Source organism: Salvelinus alpinus, chromosome 30 (genome assembly GCF_045679555.1).
Source record: "Salvelinus alpinus chromosome 30, SLU_Salpinus.1, whole genome shotgun sequence".
NCBI classification, from domain to species: domain Eukaryota; kingdom Metazoa; phylum Chordata; class Actinopteri; order Salmoniformes; family Salmonidae; genus Salvelinus; species Salvelinus alpinus.
In genome coordinates, this window is record NC_092115.1 from 16,592,362 (window position 1) to 16,610,282 (window position 17,921).

Sequence of the window (17,921 nt, forward strand, 5' to 3'; positions counted from 1 at the left end):
TATAGGCTACAGTCTCAAATGGGAACAAATTAGTCATAGTGGGCAGAACAAGCAAGAAGGTGGGCAGAGCCAGAATGGCGCTTCGGTCTAAGGCACTGCATCTCAGTGCAATAGGCGTCACTACAGACCTTGGTTCAATTCCAGGCTGTATCACAACCGGCAGTGATTGGAAGCACCCATAGAGCGGTGCACAATTGGCCCAGCGTCATCCGGGTTAGGGTTTGGCCAGGATAGGCTGTCATTGTAAATAACAATTTGTTCTTAACTGACTTTCCTAGTTAAATAAAAGAGCCGAAAGCGAGATCCTATTGGCGCGTTCTAGCATAATCTGCGTATTTCCGTTAGGGAACACCTCTATGAAGTGCGCGTGTGCAATAACTAAATTCGCCTTTGCACTCCTAAACAACGCGATTTTGCAAAAGGTAAAGTCTACAACACACTGTTCATAACATATTCTAGTTTTGGGAACAGAAAGCTGTATTGAGATCAAATGTTTCATCAATGATAAAATGTTCAGAATGTCGGCCAAAATCCATCTCTTTCCATCTTCTCCCACTGCTGGCCAGTGGGCTTCCTCCCCAGTTTTATGCTACACATTTATACATCCAGTGAAATATCTGTCTCGACATTGTTCTATCTGTGGTGTAGACACATACAATTTAGCAATGACTCGCGAAACTGTCTCTAACTTGCCGAGACATAAATATTTATACATTCGCTTATTGATTCTGGGGAAGTAGAAAACGGGTTTCATTGCCAAAATCCCGAAGTAACGTTATTCCTTGAAAAGCCATTGTGATTCTTTTTCTTTCCTCCTCTCCGGTAGAGGGAGCACTTTTAGCTTAGGGTTGGTGGTTGTTTGTTGTAGACTGCATTCTGAACTCAGGAGGAAAGATTCTTCGTGTTTATTCAACAAAGTAACTGCCAGCTAGCGTGAACAACTACTGCCTAAATTCACATTTAGTCAAGATTGGAAAGTAGATACATTTGGTAGGTTGCGCCCTTTCAAATTGGTAACATAATATCCGGGTACGTAATAGTCTTCGTCTGGCTGAACCTTTGTGGAGCGAGGTGCTTCTAAATAGCTAGCTAATACTAGCTAACGTTAGGTTGCTACCGTAGCTAGCTAAAAGGATTCAAAATAAAAACTGGTAGCTAGCCGGCTAGCCAGAAAGCCAGGGGCATCACAGCAGCACCACGGGGAGCCGAGGCCCGAAAGGGAGCCTTCCAGGACCGCGGCTTGATGTACCCTGCCTGCCTCGCCCCAGCATCCCACAATGGGGGAGACCAAAGTCATATATCACCTCGACGACCAGGAAACACCTTACCTGGTCAAATTGGCAGTGCCCGCGGACAGGGTCACACTTGCAGACTTCAAAAATGTTCTGAAGAAACCTAACTACAAGTTCTTCTTCAAATCTATGGATGACGATTTTGGGTGAGCATTATTAGCATCTAAACAGTCTGCTACGGGAACGTTAGCTATTCTTTCACAATGAAATTATAATTTGTCAAAACGGGTTGGCTAACGTTAGCTAATCAACGTTTTCATGTTAATCATGGCATGAGTGTTATTCCTTTGTTTAACGTTATTCGTCGCTTTTTTATATTACACAGTTAACGTTAGTTTGCTAGCTATTGTAACAGTTATATATTTTAGCTAACTAACGTTCAAATGATATACGAAACTAGGCAACATTGTCAATTTTCCTATTGCACAAGATTCAAGTATGGATAATTGAGATAGGTGGGCTATCTAGTTACCTATCGGTTGTATAATAGCCAGTGAAGTGGCTTACATCAGGGAGAAGGCCAACAGACCAGACCAGGATAATGGTCTCTTCTCTTCTCCTGCTGTTGTTGTCAAAAAAAGGGATGCAGTAGACTGGTTGGTTGGACATAAACCGTCGGTCACTTACTCTGGAATGCGCTGTTGTTCACTGGCATGTTTACAAGCCAGCCCTTTGCGTGTGAAATGGTAAAGGAAATGATTCCATGTCCCATTAATCACTGAAAATGGCCTTAAACTTAACAGTAAGGTGATTTGGGATAGATCTTGTGTTCCTTCAGAGCGTTTGGGTGTTTCAAAATACAGTGCATGTCATAAATGGGTAACATCAGTGTTGAATATTTCGTTGAGTAAAATGTAAAAAAGTGAAACCTCAATGGCCTGTTTATAGAGAATGGCTAAGGCCTAACTGTCTATCCGGACGGTGGGGAACTCCCAAAGGGCTTTGCCAGATTGAGCTCCTGGTAGAAGTCCAACTCCTCAGATTGAGGGTCAGGACAGGTTATGTATTTGATCTCAAACCGGTCTGCAATGGGACTGAATGCACCACTGAGATGCAGTGCATTGGGAAAGTATTCAGACCCCTTCACCTTTTCCACATTTTGTTACACTACAGCCTTATTCTAAAAAATGTCCTCATCAATCTACACACAATACCCCATAATGACAAATCCAAAACAGGTTTTTAGACATGTTTGCCAAACAATTAAAATGATATAAACATAAATACCTTATTTACATAAGTATTCATACCCTTTGCTACAAGACTTGAAATTGAGCTCAGCTGCATCCTGTTTCTATTGATCATCCTTGAGATGTTTCTACAACTTGATTGGAGTCCACCTGTGGTAAATTCAATTGATTGGACATGATTTGGAAAGGCACACACCTGTCGATATAAGGTCCCACAGTTGACAGTGCATGTCAGAGCAGAAACCAAGCCATGAGGTCAAAGGAATTGTCCATAGAGCCCCAAGACAGGATTGTGTCAGTGCACAGATATGCGGAAGGGTACCAAAACATTTCTGAAGTGTTGAAGGATCCCAATGGTCACTCTTACAGAGTTCCAGAGTTCCTCTGTGGAGATGGGAGAGTCTTCCAGAAGGACAACCATCTTTGAAGCACTCCACCAATCTGGCCTCAATAGTAGAGTGGCCAGACGGAAGCCACTCCTCAGTAGAATGCACATGACAGCCCGCTTGGAGTTTGCCAAAAAGCACCTAAAGGACTCTCAGACCATGATAAACAAGATTTTCTGGTCTGATGAAACCAATATTGAACTCTTTGGCCTGAATGCCAAGCACCTCATCACCTGGCCAATACCATCCCTACTGTGAAGCATGCTGTGGGGTTGTTTTTCAGTGGCACGAAATGGGAGACCGGGTCAAGGGAAAGATCAACGGAGCAAAGTACATAGAGATCCTTGATGAAATCCTGCTCCACTCACGACCTCAGACTGGGGTAAAGGTTCACCTTCCAACAGGACAATGACCCTAAGCACACAGCCAAGCGAAAGCAGGAGTGGCTTCAGTACAAGTCTCTGAATGTCCTTGAGTGGCCCAGCCAGAGCCTGGACTTGAACCCGATCGAACATCTCTGGAGAGACCTGAAAATGGCTGTGCAGCGATGCTCCCCATCTAACCTGACAGAGCTTGAGAGGATCTGCAGAGAAGAATGGGAGAAACTCCCCAAATACAGGTGTGCCAAGCTTGTAGTGTCATACCAAAGAAGACTCGAGGCTGCTAAAGGTGCTTCAACAAAGTACTGAGTAGAGGTCGACTGATTAATCGGAATGGCCGATTAATTAGGGCGATTTCAAGTTTTCATAACAATCGGAAATCAGTATTTTTGGACACATTTTTTTTTTTTACACCTTTATTTAACTGGGCAAGTCAGTTAAGAACACATTCTTATTTTCAATGACGGCCTAGGAACGGTGGGTTAACTTTCTTGTTCATGGGCAGAACGACAGATTTTTACCTTGTCAGCTCGGGGATTCGTTTTTGCAACCTTGCGGTTACTAGTCCAACGCTCTAACCACCTGCCTTACATTGCACTCCACGAGGAGCCTGCGTGGCAGGCTGACTACCTGTTACGCGAGGGCAGCAAGAAGCCAAGGTAAGTTGCTAGCTAGCATTAAATTTATCTTATAAAAAACAATCAGTCTTAACATAATCACTAGTTAACTACACATGGTTGATGATATTACTAGTTTATCTAGCGTGTGCTGCGTTGCATATAATCGATGCGGTGCCTGTTAATTTCTCATTGAATCACAGCCTACTTCGCCAAACGGGTGATGATTTAGCACTGTCGTTGCACCAAACCTAACCAGAAACATCAATGCCTTTCTTTAAAATCAATACACAAGTATATATTTTTAAACCTGCATATTTAGTTAATATTGCTTGCTAACATGAATTTCTTATAATTAGGGAAATTGTGTCACTTCTCTTGCGTTCCGTGCAAGCAGTCAGTGTATATGCAGCAGTTTTGGCCGCCTGGCTCGTTGCAAACTTTGTGAAGTCCATTTTTTGCTAACAAAGACCGTAATTAATTTGCCAGAAATGTACATAATTATGACATAACATTGAAGGTTGTACAATGTAACAGCAATATTTAGACTTAGGGATGCCACCCGTTAGATAAAATACGGAACGGTTCCGTAGTTCCGTATTTCACTGAAAGAATAAAAGTTTTGATTTCGAAATGATAGTTTCCGGATTCGACCATATCAATGACCAGAGGCTCGTATTTCTGTGTGTTATAATTAAGTCTATGATTTGATATTTGATAGAGCAATCTGACTGAGCGATGGTAGGCAGCAGCAGGCTCGTAAGCATTCATTCAAACAGCACTTTCGTGCATTTGACTGCAGCTCTTCGCTGTGCTTCAAGCATTGAGCTGTTTATGACTTCAAGCCTATCAACTCCCGAGATTAGGCTGGTGTAACCGATGTGAAATGGCTCGCTAGTTAGCGGGGTGCGCGTTAATAGTGTTTCAATCGGTGACGTCACTTGCTCTGAGATTTGGAGTAGTTGTTCCCCTTGCTCTGCAAGGGCCGCGGCTTTTGTGGAGCGATGGGTAGCGACGCTTCGAGGGTGGCTGTTGTCGATGTGTTCCTGGTTCGAGCCCAGGGAGGGGCGAGGATTTGGACGGAAGCTTTACTGTAACACTGGCAATACTAAAGTGCCTATAAGAACATCCAATAGTCAAAGGTATATGATATACAAATGGTATAATAGAGAGAAATAGTCCTATAATTCCTATAATAACTACAACCTAAAACTTCTTACCTGGGAATATTGAAGACTCATGTTAAAAGGAACCACCAGCTTTCATATGTTCTCATGTTCTGAGCAAGGAACTTAAACGTTAGCTTTCTTACATGGCACATATTGCACTTTCTTCTCCAACACTTTGTTTTTGCATTATTTAAACCAAATTGAACGTGTTTCATTATTTATTTGATGCTAAATTGATTTTATTGATGTATTATATTAAGGTAAAAGAAAAGTGTTCATTCAGTATTGTTGTAATTGTCATTATTACAAATATATATTAAAATGTTTTATTTGGTCCTCCAATAATCGGTATCGGCGTTGAAAAATCATTATCGGTCGACCTCTAGTACTGAGTAAAGGGTCTGAATACTTATGTAAATGTAATATTAGTTTATTTTTTATAAATGTCTAACAGTTTTTGTTTTGTCATTATGAGGTATTGTGTTTGTGTAGATTTAGGAGATGTTTATTTTTTTAAATCCATTTTAGAATATTGCTGTAACGTAACAAAATGTCAAGGGGTCTGAATACTTTCCAAATGCACTGTGTGTGTATGTATGTATGTTCGGCCTGCTAAATAACGTGCTCTATTGACACCAGGCTAAATTGAAATTTGGCACTGCAGGTTTGTTTCGCACACGACACACACGTTGTAGAAAATCAAAGCTTAGTAATTGAACTAGCTAGCGCAGTTATTTAACAAAATTGAGACTTAGATCTTGGCCCATATGTTTCTACCATGAGGTGAATTATTAGAATGTCTTTTGTCTTTATGGGTTTGGCCTAAAGCAGCGAATTATAAAAAAATTAATACAATTTTTAATTTTTTTAGACTGTTGGTTTCCCTATTGTTGGGACTGGGAGTGTTTCACCCTAGTGTCAGTGCATTCTTTACCAGCATTTGTGTACACATGTTGAGTAAATGTTGTTCTCTCTTTTCCTCGCAGGGTGGTGAAAGAAGAGATATCTGATGATAATGCCAAACTCCCTTGTTTTAATGGTCGTGTGGTATCTTGGGTAAGCACACACACACCACCTTTGTCTTAAGTGTTTGTCAATGAAACCCATCTGTTGTGGCTGCTATTGACTCCGAACATCACTCTGTCTCTGGGGAGGAGCCTCACTCATTTGTTTGATAATATCATTATTACTAGGGCCGGGATGATACCAGTATTGCGATACTCGTAAGTATTGTGGCAAGGAAACAACACAAAGCATAATTAACTTAAGAAAACAGCCCTAATGTTGGAAACAAACAACATTATGTTGTCCTCCAGGGTCATATCTATTTATTTTCCTAGTTATAGCACACAATATTATATACTGAACAAAAATAGAAACTCAACTTGTAAAGTGTTGGTTTCATGAGCTGAAATAAAAGATCCCAGAAATGTCCAATACGCACAAGAAGCTTATTTCTGTCAAATTTTGTTCGCAAATTTGTATACATCCCTTTTAGTGAGCATTTCTCCTTTGCCAAGATAATCCACGAACCTGACAGGTATGGCATATCAAGAAGCTGATTAAACAACAGTATAATTTCACAGGTGCACCTTATGCTGGGGACAATGACAACACAATGTCTCAATTTTGATTGAGCGTGCAATGGGCATGCTGACTGCAGGAATGTCCACCACAGCTGTTGCCAGAGAATTGAATGTTCATTTCTCTACCATAAGCCGCCTCCAACATTCCTTTAGAGAATCTGTCAGTATGTCCAATTGGCCTCGCAACCGTAGCACACGTGTAACCACGCCAACTCAGGATCTTCACACCAGGCTTCTTAAAAATAAACTTTTTTATTATATTTTATTAAAACATGCAATCTACTTGCAGTGAAGACACTCAACATTTACACCTGGCTTTTTCACCTACCGGATATTCTGAGACCAGCCACTCGTACAGCTGATGAAACTGAGGAAACTCGTTCTAATTGTTTGGGCCTGGCTCTCCAGTGTGTGTTCCTGGCTCCCAAATGGTTGGACCTATGCCTGCCCAGTCATGTAAATTCCATAGATTAGGGCTTGAAATGTATATTTAAATTGACTGATTTTCGTATGAGCTGTAACTCGGTAAAATTGTTGAAATTGTTAAATGTTGCGTTTTTAGATTTTTGTTAAGTATACATAGAGCAGGGGGTTTAAAAGACCAAAGAGTTTAATCTGCTTCGTGTTTTCATTTTTGCCATTGAAAAAAATATCGCAATACTGGTATCGTCCCGGCCCTAATTACACACACACGCGCTGTTTCTCATTCTCTTTATTTCTCGTCAATCTTTTTAGCTGTCTTCCAAATACACTTGTTGTTTGTTTCCAACTCATACGTTCTCAGTACACACAGACCAGTGTGTGTCTTCGTGACTGAGATGTGTTTTTCTGCACCTCCTTGCTTGTCCTCTTTCTCAATTGAGTTCTCATTAAGACAAACTGAAATCACAGGATCATAGACATCACTCTGAAATAAAGAACTTCACTGCACCTAATGAGAAGATTGAATCACAGAGAGTGGCAAAAGAAAGTGAGGAGTGAAAGGGTGGTTTGTTTAAGAAGGAAATGGTGTATGTACTCTGAGATTCATTTTGGAGACATTAACAACTAGTGCAGGGTTCCCCAACTGACACCCCCGGGTGGTTTAATTTGGCCCCCCAACTTTTCTGACCCCCCCCCCCCCCCCCCCCAAAAAGAACACTTGGATTTTTTCCTCTTGTTGGACATAAGACTGTACAAACACCAGGAAATCAGCTCCAAGTGATTTTAATTTATGAAATCTGTTCTCAAGTATTCCCACGTGATTTTATACAAATGTAAGCAAGGTTTGAAATGATTGTTTTAGTCAAACATATCTGTTTGGGCTTCTTGCAGTCAATTTTCAGTCTACAAATTATTCGTAATTATTTTCCGGACCCCCCCCAACCATCCGCTCAATAAAAAATTGTCCCGTGGCTGAATCTAGTTGATGATCCTTGAACTAGTATGTATTTGTAAGATTGACAAGGAGAGGGACTGTGTGTGGAGGGAGAGGGTGTAGGCCTACCTTCTTACTATAACTAGGAATATCTCTGGGCCCTAGGTTATTGGCTTTCTTCCATACAGTACATGGTCAGGAAAGTATGATCATCATCTCTGGTTGTGTCTATGTATATTTATCTGTCTGTATGTGTCAATTGGCTTTGTCTGTCTCGGTCTCTGTCTGATCAGGCTAAAATTAAGTTCTAGTGAAATGTGTTTAGTATCGTTGTAAAACGCATTTGTAAAAATAGCTGTATAGTGCATGCAAATACAATTTGAGGGTGCATGATTGTTGGAGTCTCAACGTTGGTTTCTGTGTCCTCAGCTGGTGTCAGGGGACGGTGCTCACTCAGACGGGGGCTCGGTGGTTGAGAGTTTGTTGGAGCTGCCGCCACCCCCCCTGGAGAGGACTGGGGGCATCGGGGACTCCAGACCACCATCCTACCAGTTAGTTGTGTGTGTGTGCCTGTTCAGCTGTGTGCGCAATGTACTGTTGTGACTTTACTTTCATTAATCTGATGACTGTTATTTATGTAATCAACTATGTTTATTTGTTACCCGATTTTCAATTAATCATGTAACAATTAACTCATTAGGAATTGGGGCACCACGAAAGTTACCATCTCCCGAATTAAACTCTAAAGGTCTTTAGCTATCACCGCCATAAACAGTCAACGGATTAATCATAACCTCGTATCATATCATCATTCTGAACAGTCGTAACCTCCTGTATCTGCAAAAAACCCAGCCTGATGATTCTGTACTACACAAATTAGTTTAATTATTTATTTACTAGCTAACTAAATGGTAAGACAGGATAAACATACACACTTAATACATTAGAAACAGGTCCCTAGTGGACTGACTCAATATGGCGGCTTGTTACAAAGGAGATGGAGAAAGATAGGCTAGCCAGCCGTGTCGATGGTTCCCATTGGTGATGAGAGTAGTAGAATACGGTGATTTGAGAAGAGTAGCTCCCACTTAAGTTCACTTTTCTAGATGCTTAGCATAGCTAATCAGCCGTACCAGTGATTGTCCGGGAGGTGACTACCTTGTTGAGATTTCAGAGTTCCAACCACTTTGGACGTGTGCTGCAGCTCAACGCCTCTCTGGTCTCATATGTTAATTCTTAACCCACCTTTTTTAGACGGTTCATCCTAAAGGGGTGGTTCGTGAGGCTGACACGATCTCTGACCTCACTCAAGGGGGCGGTGACTACTCACTTGTACAAAGTTATAGAAATAATTCCCTCTTATAGTTTCTAAGATCACATACCTCTCTTAACAAAAATTTTGCGTTTGTCCTATTTCATACACAACGTAGAGGATGGACACTTTGTACATGTAGTATGTATACTTTCTAAGTTACAGTATTTCCTTTATAACAATATTTAATGATGTCACAATTACATTATTATTCTTTAGATGGCCTCTGACCATCCCCCACGTTCTATGTTAGAGATATTGTTCCAGTATTTGCTATAGGATGTTTTAGAGTTTTGTCGGGAAAACCTCTGTGAAACAAAGGCACACTCCTGTGTGAATTTGGAGAAGGAGACAGCTGAAAGTTCTAATCCTTGGTTTACAGCAGGGTATGAGCTGTCGACCCCCCCCCCCCCTACCAGTTCCCTCCTCCACTCTCTGTGGGTGAGAGAGGGTCTGGTTGAAGTCATCCAATGCAAAGCTGATCCGACCCATCTGGAACATCACAGTACAAGAGAAGTTGTATGTGTGCTTGTGAATGAGTGTGTTTCTGTCTGTCTCCAAGACTCTGTATATGTCTTAGGGTGTGTTTGTAAAATCACCCTAAAGTGTCAGAGTGCACTCTGGGCCCATTCATAAATTGGCAGAGTTTCGTTCTTGGTGCGGTCAGAGTGCACACTGGATGCCCTGACCGAGGTGGACACTGAGGTTTAGAACACTCGAGGTGGACACTGAGGTTTAGAACACTCGAGGTGGACACTGAGGTTTAGAACACTCGAGGTGGACACTGAGGTTTAGAACACTCGAGGTGGACACTGTGAGGTTTAGAACACTCGAGGTGGACACTGAGGTTTAGAACACTCGAGGTGGACACTGTGAGGTTTAGAACACTCGAGGTGGACACTGTGGTTTAGAACACTCGAGGTGGACACTGAGGTTTAGAACACTCGAGGTGGACACTGAGGTTTAGAACACTCGAGGTGGACACTGAGGTTTAGAACACTCGAGGTGGACACTGTGAGGTTTAGAACACTCGAGGTGGACACTGTGAGGTTTAGAACACTCGAGGTGGACACTGTGAGGTTTAGAACACTCGAGGTGGACACTGTGAGGTTTAGAACACTCGAGGTGGACACTGAGGTTTAGAACACTCGAGGTGGACACTGAGGTTTAGAACACTCGAGGTGGACACTGTGAGGTTTAGAACACTCGAGGTGGACACTGAGGTTTAGAACACTCGAGGTGGACACTGTGAGGTTTAGAACACTCGGAACAACGGAGGTCAAACGCCCAAGCTAACTGGCTAAAGGTGGCAATTAAAAAAATATGATTATTTAACAGTTAAGAACAAATTCTTATTTACAATGACGGCCTACCAGGGAACAGTGGGTTAACTGCCTTGTTCAGGGGCAGAACGACTGATTTGTACCTTGTCAGCTCGGGGATTCGATCCAGCAACCTTTTGGTACTGGCCCAAAAATAACCGCAAAAGCTACTAGCTTCCAGACACAATGAAAGAACACCATATAATCGCTTGACTCCTAAGTTTACTTTGATGGGTATTCTATCAATATTTGTGCATAAAGGCGTTTCCACCGCCATTTCTCTCATAATTAATTTTACAGACACAAAAAGACCCCACCATGTCGAACGAACAAATTACCTGATGGCATGTACAATTTTTACCAGAACTTCCTGTTTCTATCACAGCTATTGTGATTTTTCTTTAAAATACGGTATGACTTTACTCACAAACTGTGGATGGAAACGTGCTTACTGGCCACAAATATATTTTTTGCCAGTGTTTTCTTAAACCTGCCATAACAACCAAGTTTATGGCGTTTGTAATTTCCCTAAATTATTCTGTGCTTTATCAAACCAGCTCTTAAGTCGGTGTAGATTGACAGGGTGAATTTACAAATAATGTATCCTTTGTGCTTCTAACATCTGCCTAATAACCATGACAACCGTGAGCACAACTACTTGCTCAATGGAATAATTATTACTTTTGTGACACGCCACTCTTTTCTCTCTCCCCCTCTGACCCACTCTCAATTTCTCTCCCCTCCCTCATCCCTTTCTCCATCCGTTTCTCCATGTCGCACTGCAGTGGGAAGGCCACAGGTGGACGAGACTCGTTGGACAACGAGACTGAGACGGGCTCGATGGTGTCCCAGAGGAGAGAGAGGGAGCGCCCGCGCCGGAAACCCACTCACCAGCCTGGTCTGAGAGCAGTCTGTCCACTCCTCTCTTTAGTCACTCACTCAGCATCTCTCTTTCACTCCTCTCTTTAGTCACTCACTCAGCATCTCTCTTTCACTCCTCTCTTTAGTCACTCACTCAGCATCTCTCTTTCACTCCTCTCTTTAGTCACTCACTCAGCATCTCTCTTTCACTCCTCTCTTTAGTCACTCACTCAGCATCTCTCTTTCACTCCTCTCTTTAGTCACTCACTCAGCATCTCTCTTTCACTCCTCTCTTTAGTCACTCACTCAGCATCTCTCTTTCACTCCTCTCTTTAGTCACTCACTCAGCATCTCTCTTTCACTCCTTTCTTTAGTCACTCACTCAGCATCTCTCTTTCACTCCTCTCTTTAGTCACTCACTCAGCATCTCTCTTTCACTCCTCTCTTTAGTCACTCACTCAGCATCTCTCTTTCACTCCTCTCTTTAGTCACTCACTCAGCATCTCTCTTTCACTCCTCTTTGACATACTCTCTTAACTCTACCATCCACTTCCTAGTGGAAGATGTGACAAATGAACATTTTTGGATAGGCTTGGTGGAATATGCACCTATCAAGGGGCAGTGGGAAGCTATTACCACCATTTGAAACTATCCAGCTTTATAGTTATCCAAACTACATGACGTTTCTAGGGCCTGGGCCTATAGCGTGAGGCCTTTCGCTCAGTGCCGTGTCGCCCCCTGCAGGTGGGAAGAACGGTTACTCACGAGTGGGCCGAGGGGCTGAGCTGAGCCAATACGACAGCTGCTCGTCCTTCATGAGCAGTGAGCTGGAGTCCACCAGCTGCTTCGACTCTGAGGACGACGACGCCACCAGCCGGTGAGGCCCTCCACCTAACCGTCACGCAACGTTTGTCTAACCTCCACTTTCTTGCCTCCTTCCAGTGGGAACCTTTGCCTTATGTCTACTGTGACCCTTTTGGGCTTTCTCCTCCCAGCTTCAGCAGTTCCACAGAGCAGAGCTCCTCTCGCCTGATGAGGCGACACCGCCGGCGCCGGCGGAAACCCAAAACGTCCAACATGGAAAGGGTGAGATGGGCGGACACACACACAGTATTTTGATATGTAAATTACCTTATGTCTCTCGTCATGCTTCTTTGTCTCCCGCTCTTTTTTTATAGTCTTCATCCTTCAGCAGCGTCACAGACTCCACCATGTCTCTGAACATCATCACTGTCACACTGAACATGGGTAAGTATTTCTGTTGCTGTATTTCTCACTTTTCCTGATAAATTGTAATAAAACTTTGGATAGTCCTCTCTGTTCATAGTTCTCAAAGTGTTTTTTGACAAACTGGAATATGAACTAATTAACTACAAATATGAAGTAGAAATCCTACACTGTCTCAATGTGCCTCCTCTCTCTCTATCTTTCTAACTTGTAGAGAAGTATAACTTCCTGGGCATCAGCATCGTGGGGCAAAGCAATGAGAGGGGAGACGGCGGCATCTACATCGGCTCCATCATGAAAGGAGGGGCTGTGGCCGCAGACGGACGCATTGAGCCCGGAGACATGCTGCTGCAGGTGTGTCTGTGACTCAACATTGGAGCAGGGTGATCAAGCAGTTGAATTCAGGGTTGAGTTCATGATGCATTAAATGGACTGAAACAGGGTGGAACTACCTGAATATGTCCAATAAGAAAGTGCTTGTTTTGCTACAATTTGCTCTGGTGAAACCTAATAGGTACGAACCAGATCAGAGATTGTCTCCTCACTTCTAACAGGTGAACGACATCAACTTTGAGAATATGAACAACGACGATGCGGTTCGAGTGCTGAGGGACATCGTACACAAGCCAGGGTGATTCTCTCTCACATACACACCTGTGTTCTTTCACAAGCACATTTACAAACACACACAAGTTGCAACCACAGTCTTAGGACAGAGAAAGAATGTTGTATTTTATACTTTCACTTTCTTTGGTATTGTATTCTGTCTGTAAAAAGACAGGTGTAGGTTTAGCAGCTTTACCTTATAAATGTGTGTTGTGTGCATAGCCAGCTCTGTGTTAAGTGTGTGTGTGTGTAAACTCTGTTTACAGTCCCATCACTCTGACTGTGGCTAAGTGCTGGGACCCCAACCCCCGGAGCTGCTTTGCTCTGCCTAGAAGTGAGTATTCTCCTGCTGTGTCTTCCTCACGCAACACACCACTCAAAATATGTTAATGTTTGTGAATATTTGTGGTGGTTTTGTGATATCTGTGTACTATGTCCCTCTAACCCCCTTTTCTCCCACCAGGTGAGCCGATCCGGCCCATTGACCCTGCTGCGTGGGTGTCCCACACTGCAGCGATGACGGGGGTGTACCCTGCCTATGGCATGAGCCCCTCGATGACCACGGTCACCTCCACCAGCTCCTCCATCAGCAGCTCCATCCCTGAGACTGAACGTGAGTCACACCTACACCTGGGTCCCATCAAAACTCATGGAAACACTCTATAATACCTCTTGTTTTATTGCGTCATGAAGCAATCGACAGTCTAGTATGTGAACGAGATCCTAATGTGATACCTTTTAATAAGTTCCACTAATCTTTGAAAGGAACCCACAACTGTCATACTGGGGAAAACCTGCGTCCTAACTAAAGAGTCCCACTGTCCCATTCTAAACCTGTAAGCCATGGTTGCTACCCTGGCTAAACCCAGTAACCCACACCTCCCGTTTGCTCCTCACAGGCTTCGACGATTTCCACTTGTCCATCCACAGCGACATGGCAACCGTTGCCAAGGCCATGGCTTCCCCGGAGTCGGGCCTGGAGGTGCGAGACAGGATGTGGCTAAAGATCACCATCGCAAATGCTTTTATAGGTATGCTCACTCTCTTTTCCTCTTTCTCTCTCTGTCTCTCTGTCTACCTCTCTCTCTCTGTCTGTCTACCTCTCTCTCGATCTCTCTCTCTACCCCTCTCTCTACCTCTCTCTCTCTCTTTGTCTGTCTATCTTTCTCTCTACCCCTCTCTCTCTGTCTACCCCTCTCTCTCTCTCTCTGTCTACCCCTCTCTCTCTCTACCCCCCCTCTCTCTATCTACCCCCCTCTCTACCCATCTGTCTGTCTTCCTGTCCTCCAGTTTTTCACTTTCTCATTTTGTCTAGATGTCTTTCTAAATTCCTCCTGTTCTAGGCCTTACTTTGTCTCTTTTGCAGGTTAATTGCCATTGAATGTGTATGTTTGTGTCTAGACTCATTGTGTGCGTGTGTGTGTCTTCCCAGGCTCAGACGTGGTGGACTGGCTCTTCCATCACGTGGAGGGCTTCTCGGACCGAAGGGAAGCCAGGAAGTACGCCAGTAACCTGCTCAAGGCCGGCTACATCCGCCACACCGTCAACAAGATCACCTTCTCCGAGCAGTGTTACTACATCTTCGGAGACCTCTGTGGCAGTGAGTGTTTTCAGTAGATCCTCATATTTCCTAGTTTGAAAACAGTCCCTAGTCCGAAACTACAACATTTATGTTCTTGACCTCTCTCTGTCTCTCTCTCAGACATGACCCACCTGTCTCTGCAAGACCACGACGGCTCCAGCGGAGGGGCGTCGGACCAGGACACCCTGCCCCCTCTGCCCCACCCTGGGGCGGCCCCCTGGCCCATGGCCCTACCCTACCAGTTCCCCATCGCCCACCCCTACAACCCCCAGCCCCAACACGACCTGCCCCAGGGCTTCCCGGGAGTAGGGGCGGGCAGCGCTGGCAGCCAACACAGCGACGGTGAGGAGAGCTGGGACTCACCAGCAGAATTCAGTCAAACCCAGACAGAGAGAGGGGGAACTAGTTTCAGTTAACCAACACTACAGCCTAGGACAATGCAACACTTTGAGTTAACACACATTGTAAAAGATAATCATAATACAATCGTAACAATATTTCCTGTTGATTTAAAAGCTATTGAGCTATTTATCTGCCGCATTTGAACTTATTGGCCAGTCAATATCAGTCATTATGTGTTGGCCAGTCAATATCAGTCATTATGTGTTGGCCCCGGCATGAATCAGCACTACCATGCCTGACTTGAGTCACAGCGTAAATAAATGATATAGAAAAACTTCAGAAGGAGATTTTAAGATTATACAGGAGTGTTGCTCTAATAGATAAATGTATTTGAATATATCTACAAGTCATGTACGCAGCAAAGCCAGAACGTACACAGTCAATCATATAAAACATTTGCAGTCATGTATGAAGGTCAAATAGTTGGATGTTAACACACTTTGTTTGTTTTCCTCCCCTGACTCCAGGCAGCAGCGGCTCCAACTGCAGTAAGACCGAGGGCAGAGGCGGTGCCGGGGGCTCCAACAAGTCGGGTGGTAGTGGCAGCGAGTCAGAGATCAGGAGCCATCGTGCCCCCAGTGAGCGCTCTGTGGCCCCTAGCGAGCGCAGCACCCGCAGTTCCTACAGCCATCGAAGCGCCCACTCACTGTCCTACGGCCCCGGCTTGGTCTATGCCCCCCCAGGCCTGCCCCCTCAGCCCCTCCACCTGGCCACAGCTGCCCCCGGAGCACCCCCAGGCCGAGAGCTGGCCAACGCTCCCCCAGAGCTCACCGGCTCCCGCCAGTCCCTGCGCATAGCTGTGGGCAACCCTGGCGAGTTCTTTGTCGATGTCATGTGACGCAGGTCATGTCATAGGCACACCACAAAATGGTGGATAAGAATTGTTTTGTTTAGTGCTGAGAGGGACAGACAGGAGGAGGAGATCTCTAGAAAATCATTGTTGGGGTCAATTCCATTTCCTTTTTGAATTGGCAGAATTATAATGTAATTGAGCCCAACCCTGCTGGAAATGTCCTCTCTTGCTCTTCTGCTCTACTTTCTTCAGTGAAGAAACCCCCGTCAGTTTCCTCCCTGTGAGGAGAGTTGTGTTTGGGTCGTGACCGGGAGGGAGGCCGGGGAAACAGCTGAGGATGACTCCGCGCTTTTCTACTTGGATGTTTTTAATTTGTTATTTTCTGTCTTTCCTCTCCTTATCTGCACGTCCTCTGTCCTCCCCAACCCCAGTCCATCAGAGACAAAGGTTAAAAAAGCTTCCTCCCTCCCTCCATACTTTCTTTCACCTAAAATGGTCCCTTAACAACAGATTTATGTTTGCAAAGTGAAAGAAATAGAAAATTAACACTAATCTTAAATTGACTTGTTTGTATGACTTTGTTTGACTATGAAAATGTAGTGCAAGAGACCTGATGCCCTTTCTGTTCTCTTGTGTTTATCATAGCTGGTTGCAGATACATGTAGTTTATTTTTCAACACTTAACATGAGCTTCCAGCTTAGACTCATTGTTAAAGTATATTTGTCTGTTAACCAGAGGTATATTTGTGTCTCTGTCTTGCGATAATGTACAGTGGAGAGAAAAAAGGTTTTCTTACCAACTCTCACTACTCTTTTATTAAGAAATGTGTTTTTATTTATAAATAGTTTTATGACTTTAATGTGTTGTTTTGTGTGTGTGTGTGTGTCCGCAAGAAACCTGGGGAAGGACATTATTTGCACTTTAAAGCAAGCAAGGAATTGTGAGTGTGTGTAGCTTCCTTTTAACTGGTTGATCCACTGCATCAAAAAGCTTCCAAATGTAAAGGTCTGGATATGACACTTTATGAAGGGAAAATGCTAAGGGAGCATGACTTGATCATGCAGTTCCAGGATACATATTTTGAGATGAAGTTGGTAGGACTGCTGTAACATCAAATTCTATTAGTCATGTGTCGAATACAACCTTACAGTGAAATGCTTACTTACGAGCCCCAAACCAACAATGCAGTAAAAAAAAAAAAAAAAAGTTAAGAATAATAGATAAAAGTAACAAGTAATTAAAGAGCAGCAGTAAAATAACAATAGCGAGACTATATACAGGGGGTACTGATATAGAGTCAATGTGCTGGGGCACCGGTTAGTTGAGGTAATATGTACATGTAGATAGTGTTATTAAAATGACTATGTGTAGATGACAACAAAGAGAAGCAGTGGGTTAAAGAGGGGGTGAGGGGGGGCACTGCAAGTAATCTGGGTAGCCATTTGCCTAGATGTTCAGGAGTCTTAGGGCTTGGGGTAGAAGCTGTTTAGAAGCCTCTTGGACCTAGACTTGGCGCTCCGGTACCGCTTGCCGTGCGGTAGCAGAGAGAACTGGCTGGAGTCTTTGACAATTCTTAGGGCCTTCCTCTGACACCGCCTGGTATAGAGGTCCTGGATGGCAGGAAGCTTGGCCCCAGTGATGTACTGGGCCGTTCGCACTACCCTCTGTAGTGCCTTGCGGTCAGAGGTTGAGCAGTTGCATTACCAAGCAGTGATGCAACCAGTCAGGATGCTCTCGATGGTGCAGCTGTAGAACCTTTTGAGGATCTCAGGACCCATGCCAAATCATTTGTCTCCTGAGGGGGAATAGGTTTTGTCGCGCCCTCTTCACGACTGTTT

At 43.9% G+C, this 17,921-nt stretch overlaps 1 protein-coding gene across 3 annotated transcripts; it reads left to right on the forward strand.

The window, feature by feature from the left end:
* Positions 1-821: 821 nt before the first annotated feature.
* LOC139559592 (segment polarity protein dishevelled homolog DVL-3-like) lies at positions 822-16,942 on the forward strand. Of its 3 annotated transcripts, none has more exons than XM_071375715.1 (15): positions 822-1,438; positions 6,021-6,090; positions 8,407-8,537; positions 11,397-11,509; positions 12,217-12,349; positions 12,468-12,558; positions 12,651-12,720; positions 12,914-13,053; positions 13,254-13,330; positions 13,572-13,639; positions 13,769-13,918; positions 14,205-14,336; positions 14,738-14,905; positions 15,008-15,229; positions 15,757-16,942. In XM_071375715.1, exons 1-15 carry the CDS (start codon positions 1,278-1,280, stop codon positions 16,125-16,127), a joined length of 2,097 nt encoding a protein of 698 aa, XP_071231816.1. In that variant the 5' UTR covers positions 822-1,277; the 3' UTR covers positions 16,128-16,942. The 3 variants fall into 3 exon arrangements, with proteins under 3 accessions (XP_071231816.1, XP_071231818.1, XP_071231817.1); XM_071375717.1 differs by having other exon boundaries at positions 8,407-8,528; positions 12,184-12,349; XM_071375716.1 differs by having other exon boundaries at positions 823-1,438; positions 8,407-8,528.
* The last annotated feature ends 979 nt before the right edge of the window (positions 16,943-17,921 follow it).

Bases quoted from the DNA above. Each gene is read 5' to 3' on its own strand.
- LOC139559592 (XM_071375717.1), top strand. From the start codon at position 1,278: ATGGGGGAGACCAAAGTCATATATCACCTCGACGACCAGGAAACACCT. The intron at 13,331-13,571 runs GTGATTCTCTCT...CTCTGTTTACAG, and splicing joins GACATCGTACACAAGCCAGG to TCCCATCACTCTGACTGTGG. The intron at 13,640-13,768 runs GTGAGTATTCTC...TTCTCCCACCAG, and splicing joins CTGCTTTGCTCTGCCTAGAA to GTGAGCCGATCCGGCCCATT.